The 18,592-nt window shown below is 45.7% G+C and overlaps 3 protein-coding genes across 3 annotated transcripts in view; 1 reads left to right on the forward strand and 2 right to left on the reverse strand.

The window, feature by feature from the left end:
- LOC308284036 (histone H1-like) overlaps window positions 1-18,592 on the forward strand; it is a gene marked incomplete at both ends in the record, with an annotated part of 44,595 nt that overhangs the window by 15,573 nt on the left and 10,430 nt on the right. The gene's annotated exons all lie outside the window — the stretch shown is intronic.
- LOC308284040 (histone H1-like) overlaps window positions 1-18,592 on the reverse strand; it is a gene marked incomplete at both ends in the record, with an annotated part of 409,737 nt that overhangs the window by 2,325 nt on the left and 388,820 nt on the right. The window lies entirely within an intron of this gene.
- LOC308284061 (histone H2B-like) lies at window positions 548-922 on the reverse strand (the record flags this gene model as incomplete). The annotated part of the gene is made up of 1 exon (XM_080724598.1): window positions 548-922. The coding sequence occupies one exon, from the start codon at window positions 920-922 to the stop codon at window positions 548-550; it is 375 nt and encodes a 124-aa protein (XP_080580724.1).

The following is an 18,592-nucleotide window of genomic DNA, read 5'->3' on the forward strand; positions in this document are numbered from 1 at the left end:
ACAATTATTTTAACCACTTGCATACTTTGACTATTCAAAACATTTGGCAACGTCACTTTTTCTTGTTTAGTTTTTTCTCTGTCAGTTTGGGGGTCATATACACAAAATATAGGATATTATACACACCATGATCAGTGCTTATGGACCCTAACCAACTACAAGCTAAAAAGGAAGAATATGTAGGTCAGATCAGAGGCTACCATCATGCTCATACTTGTTGACTGTCAGTAATAAATAAATAAAAAGAATAAGAAAAGTATGACATTTGCATATGAATGGGTTTGTTTCGAACATAAAAACATTTGCATGTCAATGTCAAGAACAAACTCAGTGCCATGAGCTAAATTCAGTTCTGGCCTTAGACAAATAAGTTTACGATAGGGGTATCCTATATATAAGGCTAACACAGATACTGCATTTAAATGCTCAATTAAAGCCTCTTTAAACTGTTCATAATTTAAAGAGCAAGAGGTTGATCTCTTTTCTTGAAAAGATGGGTGGTCCTTAAAAGGACCGTTGTGTTTTAGAGCAGGCAGGACAGGACAGTTTACTTGGAGCTGGTGTACTTGGTGACAGCCTTGGTGCCCTCGGACACGGCGTGCTTGGCCAGCTCACCGGGGAGCAGCAGGCGGACGGCGGTCTGGATCTCCCTGGAGGAGATGGTGGAGCGCTTGTTGTAGTGAGCCAGTTTAGAGGCTTCACCGGCGATGCGCTCAAAGATGTCGTTGACAAAGGAGTTCATGATGCCCATGGCCTTGGAAGAGATACCGGTGTCGGGGTGGACCTGCTTCAGGACCTTGTACACGTAGATGGCATAGCTTTCCTTCCTGGACTTTCTGCGTTTCTTGCCGCCCTTTGCGGCGGTCTTGGAGACGGCTTTCTTGGAGCCCTTCTTGGGCGCTGGCTTAGCTGGCTCAGGCATTTTGCTCTCTTTCTAGTAGATACTGAAGAAGGAATGACTCCCGACGTGGCTTTGCACCCTTATTTATACCAACCCCATGTAAATGAAGGGTTCACATCCCTGCACAGGATTGGATGATTCGGCCACAAGGAGGGAGGTGTCAGTTTCTGCAAAATGTTTTACCGCCCAGCCCTACAACATGCTCTATTGTCCCTCAAAATGAGCGGGACACATTTTCCCTCCTATGTGGAAAGTCTCGGTTTGGGACAAAGTATATTATATACATTTAGGGTATATTTATTATTTAATTGAATAATGATACGCAACACGCCCATAGACAATTCCAGTGTCTTTCAATGCACAACATAATACTTAATTAGAACAGTCTGTGTTCATCTGTAAATTAGTGTCACTATAACTGCAAAGCAGACTATTGCTTAGCTTGATTCCCATTTATTTCCCTTCCCAGTTCTTTTTAACCACATACTTTAATCATGTTTATTATGTGTAGCTACCGCTGTCTGACTTCAAACACCAACGGAAAGATGTGTGTAATCGTTTGAGATGAAATTAGGCGGCTCATTCTACAGTCCTATGGTTTTCACCCAGGCGCCGAAGCCCAGTAAAAAGTGAACATAGTTTAGTTTATTCATTTATATAAGTGAGTCAGGGAGTGAGAGGGCTGGCAAAAGTGGGCGTGAATTTGGTCTACATTTAATCAGATTAAATACAATTGTGATTTTAAATGCAAATGATTTTTAATGCACTATAGTGCTTATACTGACCGGGCTGGTCAGTAACAGTTGTAATACTGTCAAATCCATGTTTACTGCACGCTTGCCTATATAGGGTAGTTAGCAGTTTACATTAAACTTGTACAGGACAACACATTGGCATAGAATCGACTCTCTGAAGAACTGTGTGGGCGGCTCTTAAAAGAGCCTTTGGGTTGTTGATAGATCAAGTCGAAAATATTAACCTCCGAAGCCGTAGAGAGTGCGTCCCTGCCTCTTCAGAGCATAGACGACATCCATGGCGGTAACGGTCTTTCTCTTGGCGTGCTCGGTGTAGGTGACGGCGTCACGGATCACGTTCTCCAGGAAAACCTTGAGAACACCACGGGTTTCCTCGTAGATCAGTCCGGAGATACGCTTCACGCCGCCACGGCGAGCCAGACGGCGGATAGCGGGCTTGGTGATTCCCTGGATGTTATCACGAAGAACGAAGGGTTTCGTACGAAACCATGGTTTTCTTAGTTTAGGAGAAATGCACTCCTCTTGGGTTATCGCGCCTCCTAGCGTGCGATACAGAGCTACACATATGCTCCCGAATGACACAGTCGGAGGGTATGCCAGTCAAACGCCCCGCCCCACCCGTGGGCATAAGGCGCGAGACTGGCATGTGTACTTCCTCTTAACAACACCGTTCCTCTGCACGCAACATGCGCGCGAAGGGGCGTTTGAGGAGTGCATTTCTCCTAAACTAAGAAAACCATGGTTTCGTACGAAACCCTTCGTTTTCTGTCATTTACTCGAAATGCACTCCTCTTGGGTCACATAAACCCCCGGAAGCGCACACCCTCAAAAATCCGCCCGCTCCGCCTGACAGGAGACCACACCCCCGGCGTGGCCCCTCCCCCACGGAGCCCCGAGCCCACCGGACTCGAGAGCGGAAGAAAGTAGAAAGACCCTGACAGACCGAAATCCGCCTCATGAACTAATAGGCCGACCAGGTCCGCCTCATAAAACCCTGACAGGCTGGAGCCCGCCTATTCACTAATAGGCCCACTAGCAGCCGTTTTATAAGGAAACAGGGTCTCCCCCTTTTACCGAGAGCAAAGGGACTTGGTCTCAGCTATAAAAAAGGGGGAAAAAGTCTTTAACTAGAGGAGGCGGCAACACCCAGGACCGAATGCGCCAATGAAGATGGAGCCACGTCCAAATGGTAAAAAACCACAAAAGTCGACGGAGTCGACCAGTTAGCCGCCGAACAGATCTCTTGGATCGAGACACCCCTGGCTAGAGCCCAGGAGGTCGACATTCCCCTAGTGTCATGAGCCCTTAGGCCCTCAGGAACCGGGACTTTAGCACAAGTGTAGGCCATCTTTATGGCCTGCACAATCCACCTTGAAAGTGAAGCTTTAGGCACCGCTTTCCGTCTAGGACCACTTTTAAAAGTGACAAACAGTTGGTTTGACGCTCTAATAGCCCTCGTCTTCTCACAGTAAATCCTCAAGGATCTTACCGGACAAAGACAATGTAGACGCCTATCCTCCTCCGAAGAAAACGGAGGAGGATGAAAAGCCACCAACTCGGTTGGCTCATGTATAATCACACGGTTCTTTGGGACAAACGCCAAATGGGGTTTTAGCAGAACCTTCTTGCCATCCTCACAGAATCTCATGCACACCGGGTCCACCGATAACGCATGTAGATCACTGACTCTTTTGGCTGTAGACAAAGCCAACAAAAGACTAGTCTTAAAACTCAAAAGCTTTAAGCTCGCCGCCTCCAGAGGCTCAAACGGTGGACGGCACAGCCCGTCCAACACCACACCCAAATCCCACGATGGGAAAAGGGACCTAGTAACCGGTTTAAGCTGGTGCACACCCGCTAAAAACCGAGCCACCAGACGGTGCCTACCCACCGTCTTACCCTCAAAGCCCACATGGCACGCTGACAGCGCCGCCAAGTAACCTTTAATGGTAGAAAAGGCAAGACCACTTTCTAACTTTTCCTGAAGGAAATTCACAACAAGCTGGACCGGAGCCTCAAACGCCACCACCGGTGACGTACGCTCCGCACACCAGTCTTCAAAGATCCTCCACCTCTTATCATAAGCCGACCGCGTGGACGAAGCCCTAGCACTTTGAATAGTCTGAACCGCCCCTGGTGTCAGACCCAAAGCGCTCAAAGACTCCCCTTCACGGGCCAAACCTGAAGGTCTAGCTTCGCCGGGTCGGGATGGAAGATCTCCTGCCCTGCCTGCCGTAGCAGATCTCTGATTGGCGGCAGAGGCCACGGGTTGCCGTAAAGGAGGGGAGATATCTCCGACCTCCACACGCCCCACCCCGGAGCCACCAACAATAGTTTGAGGCCGAACCGCCTGACCCTCTCCAAAGTCTGGGGGATCAGTTCCAACGGAGGAAACGCGTACAGCAGTTCCCTCGGCCAGTCGTGAGCCAGAGCATCCAGCCCCAGTGGGGCTGGCCCCGTCGCAGAGAAGAAAAGTGTACACTTCGCGTTCTCTGCTGACGCGAACAAGTCGACTTGAGGCTGACCGAACCTGCTCCAAATCTGTCTCACCACTCCCGGGTGGAGGGACCAATTTGCATAAAGGGGCTCCCCCCTGGACAGCAGATCTGCTCCGCTGTTCAGAAGCCCCGGAATGTGCGACGCCTTGATCGACGCCAAACGTGGTTCCCACCACAGCGTCAGATCCCGCGCCAGCTGATTGAGAGCCGGGGAGGAGAGGCCCCCCTGCTTGTTGATATAGCACATGGTCGTCGTGTTGTCCGTCCTGATCAACACGTGACACCCTTCCACAAAAGGCAAAAAATGTTTCAACGCCAGAAACACCGCCTTTAATTCCAGGAAATTGATGTGCCGCTTCTGTAGAGCGGAGTCCCAAACTCCCCTCACCGAACGGCCCTCGTGCGTTGCGCCCCAACCACTGAGGCTGGCGTCCGTTGTGATCACTTTCCGTGACACCACCACGCCCATACTGACCCCCTGGGACAGAAGAGTCACGTCCACCCACGGTCTCAGTGTGTACACACACCCTGGGGACACCTTGACCTTGCGGCGACCTTGTGTCGAGTGGATTTTGAGTGCCAACATCCACTTTTGAAAAGGCCTCATATACAGCCTGCCCAGCCTGAGTAGATGGATAGTTGAGGCCATCAGCCCTGACATAATCATGCAGCGCTTGTACGTGACCACTCTGCCCACGCGAAAAGACTTCGCGCAGGCCACGATCTTGACTAATCGCTCCTGTGAGAGTCGAGCCGTCATATTTATTGAGTCCAGCGAGATCCCCAAAAAGGTGGTCTGCTGAGCTGGTGTTAACATACTCTTTTTGAAGTTTATGTTGAACCCCAGAGAGGTTAACTGCGACATCACCACATTGGTGAGACGTGTCACCTCCTCTCTTGAACTTGCGCTTATTAACCAATCGTCCAGGTACGTCGCAAGTCGGATTCCCTGCTGCCGCAGGGGAGCTATAGCCGCTTGTGTCACTTTGACAAACACGCGGGGAGACAGAGAGAGGCCGAACGGGAGAACAGTGTATTCGTACACTTTCCCCTCGAAACCGAACCTCAGGAATTTTCTGTGTGGGGGGTAAATTCCCACATGCTGGTACGCGTCCTTCAAATCGAGGGACGTCCAATAATCGTTGATTCTGATCGAGCGCAATAGCGCTACGTTCGTCAACATTTTGAAACTGTACTTTACCAGAAAATTGTTGAGGGCTTTTAGGTCCAGAATGGGCCTCAGCCCCCCCCCTTTCTTTGGCACAACGAAATAATGAGAATAAAACCCCAGACCGAGCTGATCTGTGGAAATTTCCCTGATCGCTCCTTTCCCCAATAAAGAGTGAATCTCCTCCCTCAGAATCAAAGCGGCCTGCCCCTTTGCATGCGTGAATATCACTCTGTCTGACAAGGGAGGCTGGGTTGAGAATTGTAGCCTGTATCCCTGCCTCACGGTGCGAAGCACCCAGGGACACGGCTTGCATGCTTTCCATTGAGTTAAATGCCTTGACAAAGGATTCTGAATGGGAGCTGACGTCAGACCTAACGGAATGTGATTGACAGGAATGCACGGTATGTGCATCCCCGGACACGACTCTGACGTCACCGGTAACGCGGAAGTCAAAGGGACTCGAGACTGAGTCACGTGACCTACTACTGAGCGTGACACCGTCTTGCTGTGACGCGAGGGCCTTACGTTTAATGCCTTTATCACCGGCGACAACACTTTGTCGCACGGTGGGACAGGAGGCAGAGGAGGAGTGTAAAAAGGAACGCATTCTTGTAAACACGTCCTGTCTAAAACCCTGTTTAATACTGCTGCCGCAGCTCTGGCTGGGACAGCTAAACAAGAAGGACCTCTCTGCCACCTTCTTACCTTGACTGGCGCTTTGGCGCCCTCTCGTGTCGGAAGGGAGGATTGAGGCTGTGGAACAATTAAACCTTTTATATTGGAAATGCCCCTTAAGGGGGTTTCCTTGAAGGCTGTTTGTGTTTGTGATTGTGGTACTGGGCATGCATATTTTATATATGGATGTCCCCACTGGGGATTCTCCATTGTGTGTGCATTGTGAAAGAAGAGACCTTGTTTCGCAGACACATTCTTTACTGGGGAGAAAACATTTGGCACAGTAACAAAATTCACATTTACATTGAATTCCTCCACCCTGGGTGGCAGGATCAAAAGTGCACTGTGCTTGCGCGCTGGAGAGCCGTCCATGACCCTGTCTCCGTGCGCCGAGGGTGAGAAGGCCCTCTTTCTCAAAGTGTCATTTTCTCGACCCTCTCCCACGCCCCCTCACTGCTGCACTGTATGAAGGGCGAGCCGGTGGGCGCATCTCCTGGTGCTGGGAGCCCTGGTTGCTCTGACTCCTGTTTCTGCTCGTGCCCGAGGAGGAAGACGGAGCTCTAGGAGAACGATGGGGTTTCCCGCCCTGTCGGGGGGGTCCCTGATATCTCTCCCTATTACGGGAAGAGCGTCCTGAGTAACCTGACTGTTCTTTCCCTTTATCAGGTTTACCCAAAACAGCATCCACCACTTCTTTTTGGGCTTTATTGGTGTCGGTGATGACACGGAGGAAGGGTAACGCTCCCTCGAAGAGACTGTTGGGGGCTGTGTCCAGGCCCCTCAGCTCCTCTCGCCTCTCGCTGGCCTTTGGTTCGTCGCCTTGGAAGGGGACTTTCTGCAGCCACCTGAACCTCTCCATGCTGACAGCGACGTCCATCCCTCTGCCAGCCCATTGGATGGCATGGACGTTGCTCACTATTGCCAGCTGTAGCATGGCATCCCATTCAGCATAGGCTTCAGGAGGGAGGCGGTCCTTGTTTTGGAGCAGCATCTCTGCCATGGCTCCATTCATCAGCCCCACCACGTTTAAACTTTTCACAGAGAGCCCTGCAGCTTTATAAACATTTTTAACCATGTTGGAGACCTTGTTTTCGTCCTTGTTCTTGAACTTGGGCACAGGCTCCTGAGTGAAGGGGCATTCCGTGGGTTTAAACTGGGCACAGAAGAATTGATTAGTGGCGACATCCACAGGGGGAAGGCCGCCCACGCCAAACTTGTCCTCATCCGCCAGTGAGGTTGACAGAGCCATCTTCCCGGGCTCTCTGTGTTCTTTCCATGTGGAATGGAGAGCTTCTTTGAGCCCCGGGGTAGCGGGTAGCTTCTGAGAGCGAGGGACTGGTGTCTGTACCTCTCTCTTGCCCGCAAACTTGATCTCCGTTGAGCTCGCAGGGCGAGGCTCCACTGGCATAGTGAGGCCCATCTTGGCCACCGCCAGCTCAACCACTGCCAGCAGGTCCAGTTCTTGTGGGGTGGAATCTGCTGTGGCGCCCACCTTCTCCTTATCCACCGCTGCCTTCTTGGCAGGGGCGATGGGGGGGGCTTCAGTGATGGGGGGGGCTTGGGGTGAGGTGCGAGGGGTGCCGCCATGACGGGGGCTTAGCATCACAATGTCCTCACTTGTCTCCTCTTGAACCAACCCGTCCTCCTCCTCCTCCTCTTCATCTTCCTCCTCTTCACCTTCCATGGCATCTTCCTCCTCCTCGGAGGTGCCAAACTCGTCCGAGCCGCGAGGCACTTTACGTGGCACGTTCTGTTGGGACGTTAAGAGAGGGGGGAAAGAGGGGGGGGCGGTGACCGTTGGAGTCATCAGGAACGGGTTGGTGGGGTGAGGAGTCCCACTGGTGGCCGCCTCGGCGGCGACCGGAGACAATGGCCCCGCCTGGAGTGGTCCCTGGAGGCTAGCCTGCAGGGCGGCGGAGGCCTGGAGAGGCCCGGTGCTGGTCAAACCAGGACCGGGCGTGAAGGAGAAGCGCGGGGTAGAGCCGAACATGCCGGTTCCACCACTGTGCGCTGTGGTAGAAATAGTGTACATCGGAGAGAAGCTACTGCGGATAGGTTCGCAAACACTAGGAGCCGCCTGGACAAACCTTGCTGCGGTGCTGGAAACAGGCCCGCTTCTTTGTCCTGGCGTGGCGGGGATCTGAGCGCCGTGTTCCATCTGAGCTCCCCGAGCGACGTGGCTTTGTTTGGGCCTTGCAGCGTCCATGTTCATGACCACCAGCAGACGCTGGTGAAGAACGGCCGCGTCCATCGTCGCGCAGAACACGCAGCTGTTTGGGAAGTAGAAACCTTGCCAAGCGTGTTGTAGCTCCAGACAGCCCAGGCAGATGGAATGCGGGTCCTCAGCGGCGATAAAGCGGCTGCACTCCGGATCCCCGCAGCGTCGAGGGAGGGGTGGTGAAAACAGACCCTCGCTAGACATGACGAAGGTAAGCTAAGCTAACCTAGGCTAGCCGCTTGTTATCGTTAGCAGCAAACAGCGAAGAACAAACAGAGAAGAACAGACCAAGTTGAACGAAACCCGTGGGTGATGGTCCTACTCACCGCTAAGGCTAAAGTTGAATTCGAACTGGTCTTATACTGAGTAACTTGAAGAATTAATTAATTGTCGTAGAGTAACATGTGTAGACGTCCGTATCTCATGCGTGCAGAGGAACGGAAGAGGAAGTACACATGCCAGTCTCGCGCCTTATGCCCACGGGTGGGGCGGGGCGTTTGACTGGCATACCCTCCGACTGTGTCATTCGGGAGCATATGTGTAGCTCTGTATCGCACGCTAGGAGGCGCGATAACCCAAGAGGAGTGCATTTCGAGTAAATGACAGAAAACTTTGCGATGACGCTTGGCGCCTCCTTTTCCCAGTCCCTTTCCGCCCTTCCCTCGTCCTGACATTTTGCTGCAGCTGTCTGTATAGATACAAAACTGAATGCCTGCTGGACTCAGAGCCCTCTCTTTATATCCGTGTTCTGAGGACGTAAGGGAGAACAGGCAGCCTGCTCTACACTGGGCGTTGCCAAAAAAGCTGCAGCCCAGACCCCACCCCCTTCTTGGTTCTGCATGACAGGGCATGGTTACGAGAGACTTGGTTGGTGGAAGTATTGAATTGATTCCCACTTTTCAAGTATGTGTCTTTTTTAGGATACCATATTATAAATCAGTAAGCCAGGAATAAGGGTACAATGTGTCTCCACCAAGCAGTAAACATAACACATATATTATTATTATTATTACCCTTATTATATTATGCATTTCATTTTCAAGTGAGGGAACACAGGGTAGACCTCATGGGCGTTGCCCAAAACTCCAGCCCACCCAAACGCGCACAAACACTTCTGTAAAATAGGCTATATAATGGCTGCCCTGGTTCTCGTTTTAGTCACATAATTCCTTGGTTACTACCTTCAATGTGTTCAAGTTCAAATCAAGTGCAATATGTGACTCTAACCTTTGCGCATTTGGAAATAGCTTTTTATACATAATAAGATACACTGGCGAAATTGTAACTTAACAATGCTTAAGCAAGTGTATCTTATTAGTGTGGTTGCCTACCGGGTCGGACACTAGTTCTAGTGTAGCTTTCTTATTTTCCCAGTTGTTGAATGCTGATCCTTCATTAGCTGTTGATGGTGTTCATGCATATGAGCCATACAAAGCTTTTGTATAGCTCATATGATCATATAGGCCAACTAAGACGCCTCAAGCCCCTAAAGGGCGAGGACGCATGTCTTAGCCATCTGGCCTGCCCTGTAGTCTATATGGAGATAAGCTGTGAGAGCCCAAACATGCATGCTTACTCAGTTATTCGTTATGTAAAGGTCCTATGACGTCTATGACATCTGACATCATACATACGATTTATTTTATGCCAATACATGGAGATCCCTGTCTGTAGAACCAGCCACACAAATATGGGCTGTCTTGGCCATCTGTCTTGGCCATATATGGATTCTGTTCATGTTCTGTTCTCATATAATTATGGGCATTCCAATGAAGTCCTGTTAGATATGGACTTAATATTGATGACAGCAGGGAACTCCATATATGGGCTTAAAAGGGATTCTGTTAGTGGTTCCCGTGACATCACAGTGAAGTCAGAGCGTGATGTCAGAGCAGCAAATCCATTCTCTTAGAGTGGTTCCCCTGACATCACAGTGATGTCAGAGCATGATGTCAGAGCGGCAAACCCATATAGACCTTAAAAAAGTGTACGCGTCCAGACAGGCGGAATCAGCATGTGCCATTTCGGTCGCAATCAGGTCACATGTATTGATGGTGACATCATCACATTACTAATTGCTAGTCAATAATATGGCCATTGGCTCATTATTAATGGTGAAGCTAAATAAAACCTAACATACCAACACACATCTACACATAGAGTCCATTAACGATAAAACATGCCTATTAATAATTGATACATTATTAATACAACTGTTAACAAAAATGTTATTAAGCATGGGCCTTATCATGCAGGATCTAAAACTCACATCACAGCCGATGCTTATTATTATTGTTATTCTTATTATTACTGCGTTGTAACACAATGGCTTTCGTCCATTATGGCGCTTTTTCCACTGTGTAGATTGTTTCAAGCATTTATCCATGTCACCTTAACCACACACTCATATAGCCCCTTTTTGACCGCAGCTTTAGCACCACACTACACGGCACTACACCACTCCACACCACACCACATACAAATATCTATATTTTCCATTTCACAAAAGTACCCCTATCGGTAAGAAACAAATGTACTCTTTTAACTGTGATTATAATACAATATAAATTTGTATTACCACTGTCCTAATTATAATGCACTATAATGGATTATAACTGTGATTATAATACACTATACAATATGAATACATTGCTATGATAACTATAATACACTAGATTATAATATTGGTTATAACACAATAGAATCTATTATCATATATTACAACCATATCCTGGTGGTCTAAATAAAAAGTCAGTGAGAGATCAGTCAGTGAAGTGTTTAGCCCTGTTTGGCCTAGCTCAGACCTACTCTAGAATGGATACTTTTTAGTACCACGTTTAGTACCACTTTCACACCACTCTACCCAGGCTCTTGTAGTGGAAAACGTGGCGGTGTGGTGTTGGGCCATGTCAGTGGAAAAGGGGCTATAGATTGCATCACGACAAACAAGTTTTGCTCCTGTGGCCTTTTTTTATCTCCATAGACCAAGTTTGTTTAGTTCTCTCAATACACTGATCTTTAATCACCAATTAAAACAAGTTCTCACAGCTGACAACTATTAAATCACATAATTGATCAATCCTGAATGGCAGTGCCAAGACAATTCTCTATATGCAGCCACGCCCCTGACGTGCGTAGTCGGATGCTTGTTCACGGCCGACACTTCCACTCAGGTCCCCCCATGTAAAGAGTGAGAAGATTAAGCCACGTTATATTCCGGAACCATTTTAATTGTTGTTCTTTTTTTATTTAGTCTTTTTTATTTAAAGACTCTGTTTGTCTGGTTAATGTATATGTGCCATTCGTTTTAACTGATTTGTGTCTTTGGCGATTTTACAAGGGAAATGTTTTGGGAATGTGGACTGGCTGGCTCGCTTTAGAATGCAACAATCTATTTGCTAAATAAACGTTTCTTTTTTTTTCCTTATAATTTTTATCCATTTTTCACCCAGTGCCAATTGCCTATGTAATCCTGGGCTCTGCTCTCCCTCTGCCGCACCTGGGGAGACAACGGACTGACCTCATGCTTCCTTCAATGCATGAGTAGTCCAAGTTGTTTCTTTTCACCTGACAGGGGGGATTTCCCCGGGATGGACGTAGTCACGTAGCGCGTGGAAGGAACACGTTATTCCAACCAGTTCCTTTCCCCTCCATCAAGCGCCCAGGCTGGCCAGGGAGAGGCATTATTGAGACCAGGATTACTGCATGTTTTTGTGAGGGTATCAACCCTAGGAGACACAGGGAGAACATGCAAACTCCACACAGAAAGGCCCTATCGCCGACTCCACCTAGGGTGTGGGCGCTGATGATACGGAGGGAGAAACACGCCCCCAGCACCCACAGCGTCCCCCGGCGGGAATCGAACCCAGGACCTTCTAGCTGTGAGGCGAAGCGTTAAGCAATGCGCTACCGTGCCCCCTAAATAAAAGTTTCTTAAGTGTGTTTGTCATTCAGGGATTTTGAGGCTTTATTATTTCATGTAAAACTTGACTTTACAGTCAGACACTTTAGCATGAATCTGCATAAATACAATAGATGTGAGCCATTACATGAGACTAATATCTCAATTAGTTCAATACAGCATTGTTAGACTCATGTTTGATATTCTGAAAAGTTGGGAATGTTTTCTGTTAATCTGTTTGTTTATATATCTGAGCATGATAGATATTAGACATGAATTAAACTAATTCATTTTACACAATGTTTATAGGTCTAGGATATAAACTGTGTAGGCCAACAGGTCTTTAGATCAATATATTTATGTTTTGACTTATTTGTGTAATTACTTTTGTAGTCACCAATACAAATCCTATTTGTAAGACTTTGTACCTAAAATAAATAGACTGATTATTTATGAAAATCGAATCTTTCTTTATGCACTCCATATTTTGCATATACAGGGACCTCTTAGCATCACCCTGATCCACTGACGATCATCTCCACTGGACCTCTAATGGAGTCTTGGAGTGTAACTCCATGCAACAGCACCCCATTGCTCCCATGGTGGAAGTGAAGAGAACAGAACACAACTGTGTCAAAATCAAGCACATGTACTGACTAAAAGGCTTTTATTTGAGTTTGCTGAGCAGTTGTTTACATTTGTAATAATTTGTTTGTGAAAGGTAGACACAGGCCAAAGACAAAAATGTTTGCCTCCATTTCAGTCTGCACCTTTTTGTATTTATAGGCCATTAATAGCCTATCCATCCATCCTAATAAAATGTTGCTGTGTTATCTCGCCTGAAACTCTCACACAAACTGCTGGGGTTAGGATCACCCACCTATGAATACTTGCCCATAAAGAGTAGTAGATTGATTGTTATTACAAAATATACATTAGCCACTTCGCCCCTCCCCAGTCATAGTTTAGAGTTTGACTGAATGAGTGATAGGTATTTTGTTATGGTTCATATCATCTTTTTATCAATACATATTGATGACCACCTGACCCTAAGCTGTGTCATATAATGTCACGTACAGTACCCACAAGTAGCCAGTCTCTGTCTGGTAGAAATCAGGCCTTATCAACTGCCTGGAGCCTGTACCTAAACAATGAGAATTGTTTTGGTATTCTAAGGCTCGGCCTGCATGGTGTCATCCAGACACCAGCAAGGACATATCTCCCCCCAGGAACCCTGTATATGGACTCTTTGTCTTGTCATTCGTGGACAAGAAACATATCCTATGAACTGTTGAAACGTCATACTGACTGACCAAATGACCATACATAAACTCATGTCAAAACATAATTTCTCAGAGAGTGCACGAACCATTGATTATTCTGTTGTACCTTTGTCTTGAATACTCTCTCTCCATAGTAAAACATTCCATTCTCACTCTGATCACTCTCCTGTCTTATTTCTGTGTGATGGATTATTGTATCTCATATGGGAATAAGAAGGTGTTGTTGTTTACAAATAATATATTTATCAATGAGAATAATTTGCACACAGATGTGTCACACACACACAAAATGGCCCATCCATTGTATCACCTGCCCAATATCTATGCCATAATTAGGGTAATACATTGTAACAATGTATCACCTGCCCAATATCTATGCCATAATTAGGGTAATTGGTCTTCAGGTTGTTCTGCATAGATAATTAGCCTCTGTGAATTACCAGTAGATAGACTAGGTATTTTAGACTTCACACATCACCTATATTTATTAGGCTATATTCTGCTTTCTTTTCGATGTTTTTGCTGCTCTAGGCTTGCTCACTATCTAATTTGATGGTTTTGATCAAGTCATGGTAAATTATTAAGTAATGAGCTGTCTTCTGAAATGAAAGGTTACCATGAAGGAAACTGAACATATTTTCCACAATGTTTCAGTATGACAACCCATTTTATATGCAACTTTGTGTAGCAACAACATTTCTGGCATTTCTAACAAACCAAATTCAGGGAGTTTGACACAACAAGTGGGCAAGGAGGCGAAGTATTGCATCTTCCTGGCTGGAGAACACCATTGCTGTCAGCTGGTCATCAGGGAGCATGAAGTCCAGACCTTAACATCCCTATTATGTGGCAAACATTCTGTTCCAATAACAGGTTGCCATAAATATGGGAAACATGCCCTCGTGTGTGTACACGTACATTGTCTAATTATATCAATAAGACAATGATAAATGTTAGTGTTATTTTAATTGCAGTGTGACCGGATGTACAGCTGTTCCTCAGACATCCAGTTGAGATGATGACTGGTGCTAAGAGGTCCCTGTAGTAGCCTATAAAAAAGGAGATGTGCATAAAGAATTAGTCTTTCTTTTAACCCTCTAAGGCCCGCATTAAGAAATACTTGAAATAAAAAATTGAAAAAAATCAGATGGTGTTGTAGGAGTCCTATTAAGAGGAAAATGTAATGTTTTTTAAAAAAAAATGTTTTTGTAAGATTTTATAGCCATAAATCAAAAATCATAAATCATGCTCTAATTTACATATGGGGGATATTTTTCACAATAATAACATATGTACATGTTCTAGACATTCTAATGATCACCAAAAAAAATAGTACAGGCATTTTACTTATGTTTTTGTGAGGTATAGCTTCCATGAAAAAGTGAGATGTTGTTCGTCAAAACTCTGGAATTTCAGCGGGTGTGGCGGGTGTGAATGTCAGCCCCTGTGGGGGGTATTTATATGCAAATATTGTGGCCAATGGCATTGTAATACTAAACAATAGAATCCAATGGTGGTGTTTAGGTGGTAGGGGGAGCTAAAATAAAATGATTTAAACCTTTTTTTGGATAAAATACAAACGTTGTAATATTACAACCGTGGGCCTTAGAGGGTTAAGTCAATTTTCACTATTTGTCATACAATAAAGCATAGATATATTGATCTCATGGCCTAGTGTACATATCATTTTATATCCTAGATCACCGGCATAAACATGAATGTGTACAACATTAAGTTTAATTCATGTCTAATATGCTCTGATATATAAACAAACAGATCAACAGAAAACTTTCAGAACTTTTCAGAATATCAAACGTGAGTCTAACAATGCTATGTTGATACTAATTAAATAAGTCTCATGTAACGGTCCATATATCTATTGTATTTATGCAGATTTAATGCTAACTAGCCCTTACCCGTTCAAAGATATGAGCTCCGAAATGATGTGCAGTGTGTGGGTTATGGGATGTGCACTGTGCACACAGTATATGAGGGATGGAAAGTAACTTTAACTGGTGCTTGCATGCTAATATGTAGGAGCAAGTAAGAAATACCCGTTCCATTTAACGGCTACAGAGATACTGTGTACCGATCTGCATGATTTTTGGACAACATCTGTAACAGGGCCAGAACCCCCCCCCCCCCCCTCACAGTTATGTCAGGTGTGTTCATATGCTATTGGTGATGCGATTTCAGATCAATTGCTCCAGCCACTGAGGAGAAACGCTGTGACAGACAGACACTCACTCAGACACTCACTCAGACACTCAGACAGACATTCGCTAAATTATATGTTAGATGTGTCTAATACTTTAAAGTCAAGTTTTACATGAAATAAAGCCTCAAAAGCTCTGAATGACAAACACACTTAAGAAACGTTTATTTAGCAAATCGGTTGTTGCATTCTAAACCGTTTATTTTTCTTTACCTCTCTGTGCAGCCATTATAGCCAGCCAGTCCACATTCCCAAAACATTTCCCTTGTAAAATCGCCAAAGAACACAAATCAGTTAAAACAAACGGCACCTATTCATTAACCAGACAAACAGAGTCTTTAAATAAAAAAAGACTAAGTAAAGAAAGAACAACAATTAAAATGGTTCCGGAATATAACGTGGCTTTTATCTCCTGTATTTAAGTGTGCCAGCCATGCAACGCAATGGCAAAACACTTATTGTAATCCGCCATACTTAAGTAATCAATTAATTCGTAAATGGCAAAACACTTATTGTAATCCGCCATACTTAAGTAATGAATTAATTTGTTATTTCGCCACAAATTTCGGCACGTAATAACTGCCGCAACATTTACGCCACCGCAGCAATATATACATCAAAACGTGTGGCTCGGCTGGGAATGGGGTGCTAATTCTTTTCTTCCCGATCCGCGTTACCATTGCGACGTAATTCGCAAAAAACTACGCCAAAAAACCCCATTGACTTAGAATGGGGGAAATCTCGGCACGTAATAACTGCCGCACGATTTACACCACCCCTGCAATATATACATCAAAATGTATGGCTCGGCAAGGGAATGGTGTGCTATTACTTTTCGTTCCGATCCGCTTAACCATGGCAACGTAATTCGTAAAAAACTATGCGCGAAAACCCCCATTGACTTTGAATGGGGGACTCCAAAAAAAAAAACAGAAACTTTGGCGCCACATAAATCTGCCATACTTTTGCCTAGCAACGTGATTTAAACTTTATAATGCATACACAACTTTGGTCTTTTTCCGGCCAATAGGGATGAGCTGTATTTGATTAAGCCCCACCCCCTCTGTAACAGGAAGTGCCCTTCGCCAAACAGGAATTGCCTCTATATCTCATGAACCGTTTGTCGTACAGACGCGTGGGTGGCGTCAAAGGACTTGATTAAGAGTCCTTAAGCTTAAATGGGGCCTATTTCGCCAAACAGGAAGTGCCCCTCACCAAACAGGAAGTGACCCTTCATCTCATGAACCGTTTGTCGTACAGACTCGTGGGTGGCGTCAAATGACTTGATTTAGAGTCCTTAACCTTGATTGGAGTCTAATTCGCCAAACAGGAAGTGCCCCTTACCAAACAGGAAGTGACCCTATATCTCATCAACCGTTTGTCGTACAGACGCGTGGGTGGTGCCATATGACTTGATTAAGAGTCCTCAACCTTAATTGGGGCATATTTGGCCAAACAGGAAGTGCCCCTCACCAAACAGGAAGTGACCCTATATCTCATCAACCGTTTGTCATACAGACGCGTGGGTGGTGTCATATGACTTGATCAAGAGTCCTTAACCTTAATTGGTGCTTCCTTAGCCTAACAGGAAGTGCCCTTTGCCAAACAGGAAGTGCCTCTATATCTCATGAACCGTTTGTCGTACAGTCGATAATGTTTAAGTTAATGCAAAAAATGCTAATGTTAAAAAATCTAACGCTAATCTAATGCTAATGCTAACACCAAAAAAAATCTAACGCTAACACCAACCGCTACACAAGCTTGCACACACTTAGCGAGCTGCAGGCACACTTAAAATTTCTTAGAAATGTTCTTTTCTAGTTTATACATTACTATTCAGAAATTGCTTTAAATTTGCGATTTCTGTGTTAACTCTATGGGATATTAGTAGTTTTTCCCCTTCAACCGTGACGTCAGCACCAGGAAGTTGCGTAACGTGAATTCGGTCAATTGTATTAAACGTGTGGGCGGCTCTTAAAAGAGCCTTTGGGTTGTTGATGGGATGGAATTTAGTAATTTAACCGCCGAAGCCGCACAGAGTGCGTCCCTGTCTCTTCAGAGCATAGACGACATCCATGGCTGTAACAGTCTTTCTCTTTGCGTGCTCGGTGTAGGTGACGGCGTCACGGATCACGTTCTACAGGAAAACCTTGAGGACACCGCGGGTCTCCTCGTAGATCAGACCGGAGATACGCTTCACACCGCCACGGCGAGCCAGACGGCGGATAGCGGGCTTGGTGATTCCCTGGATGTTATCTCGAAGCACCGTGCGATAACGCTTAGCGCCTCCTTTTCCAAGTCCTTTTCCGCCCTTGCTTTAAAATAAACTTTATTGAAAATTTGGCAGGATTTACATTCATTTCAAGCAGTCAAAGGGCATAGAGTACATTCATTTCAAGCAGTAAAAAAAGGCATATGAAAACAATCATACAGTAATTACACTATTATAATCCATGTGAGGGCATTACTTATCTTTTTTTTTATACCTCCCCTTTTTTTACATAAAAACCAAAAAGGTCTACAAAAACTTAAATATACCAAATACTTTACAGTACTTTTTAAAGTGCCAAAGGTGCCATGCTTGAGTATTTTTAGTTTTGAGTCCAGTGTTCTTTGCCTTTTCAGTTCAGTTCTTATCTGTTTGAACACAACTTCACCAGATATGGTTTCCTGGTGAATCACCATGGCACATCTAGTGTTCCAAAACAGTGCAAATCACAGACCAATAGCAGTCTGATAACATCAATTAAGCTGGGTCTCAGAAAGGGTTATCATACCAAAATGTAAACTAGAGACATGTAGGAAGTCAAAAATGTAAAAAATGTATGGTCACCTTGGGTGGGAGCAATTTGTGAAGATATCAGAATTGGCCCTTGACTGTCTTACTTGGTCGAACAGACCTGAATTAAACTACTTGGTGCGTTCTTTTTCAGTCTACAGTACCCAACAGATAAGCTTTCAACATGACATATTGT

Source organism: Nannobrachium achirus, assembly GCF_963921795.1.
Source record: "Nannobrachium achirus genome assembly, chromosome: 4".
Lineage (NCBI taxonomy): Eukaryota > Metazoa > Chordata > Actinopteri > Myctophiformes > Myctophidae > Nannobrachium > Nannobrachium achirus.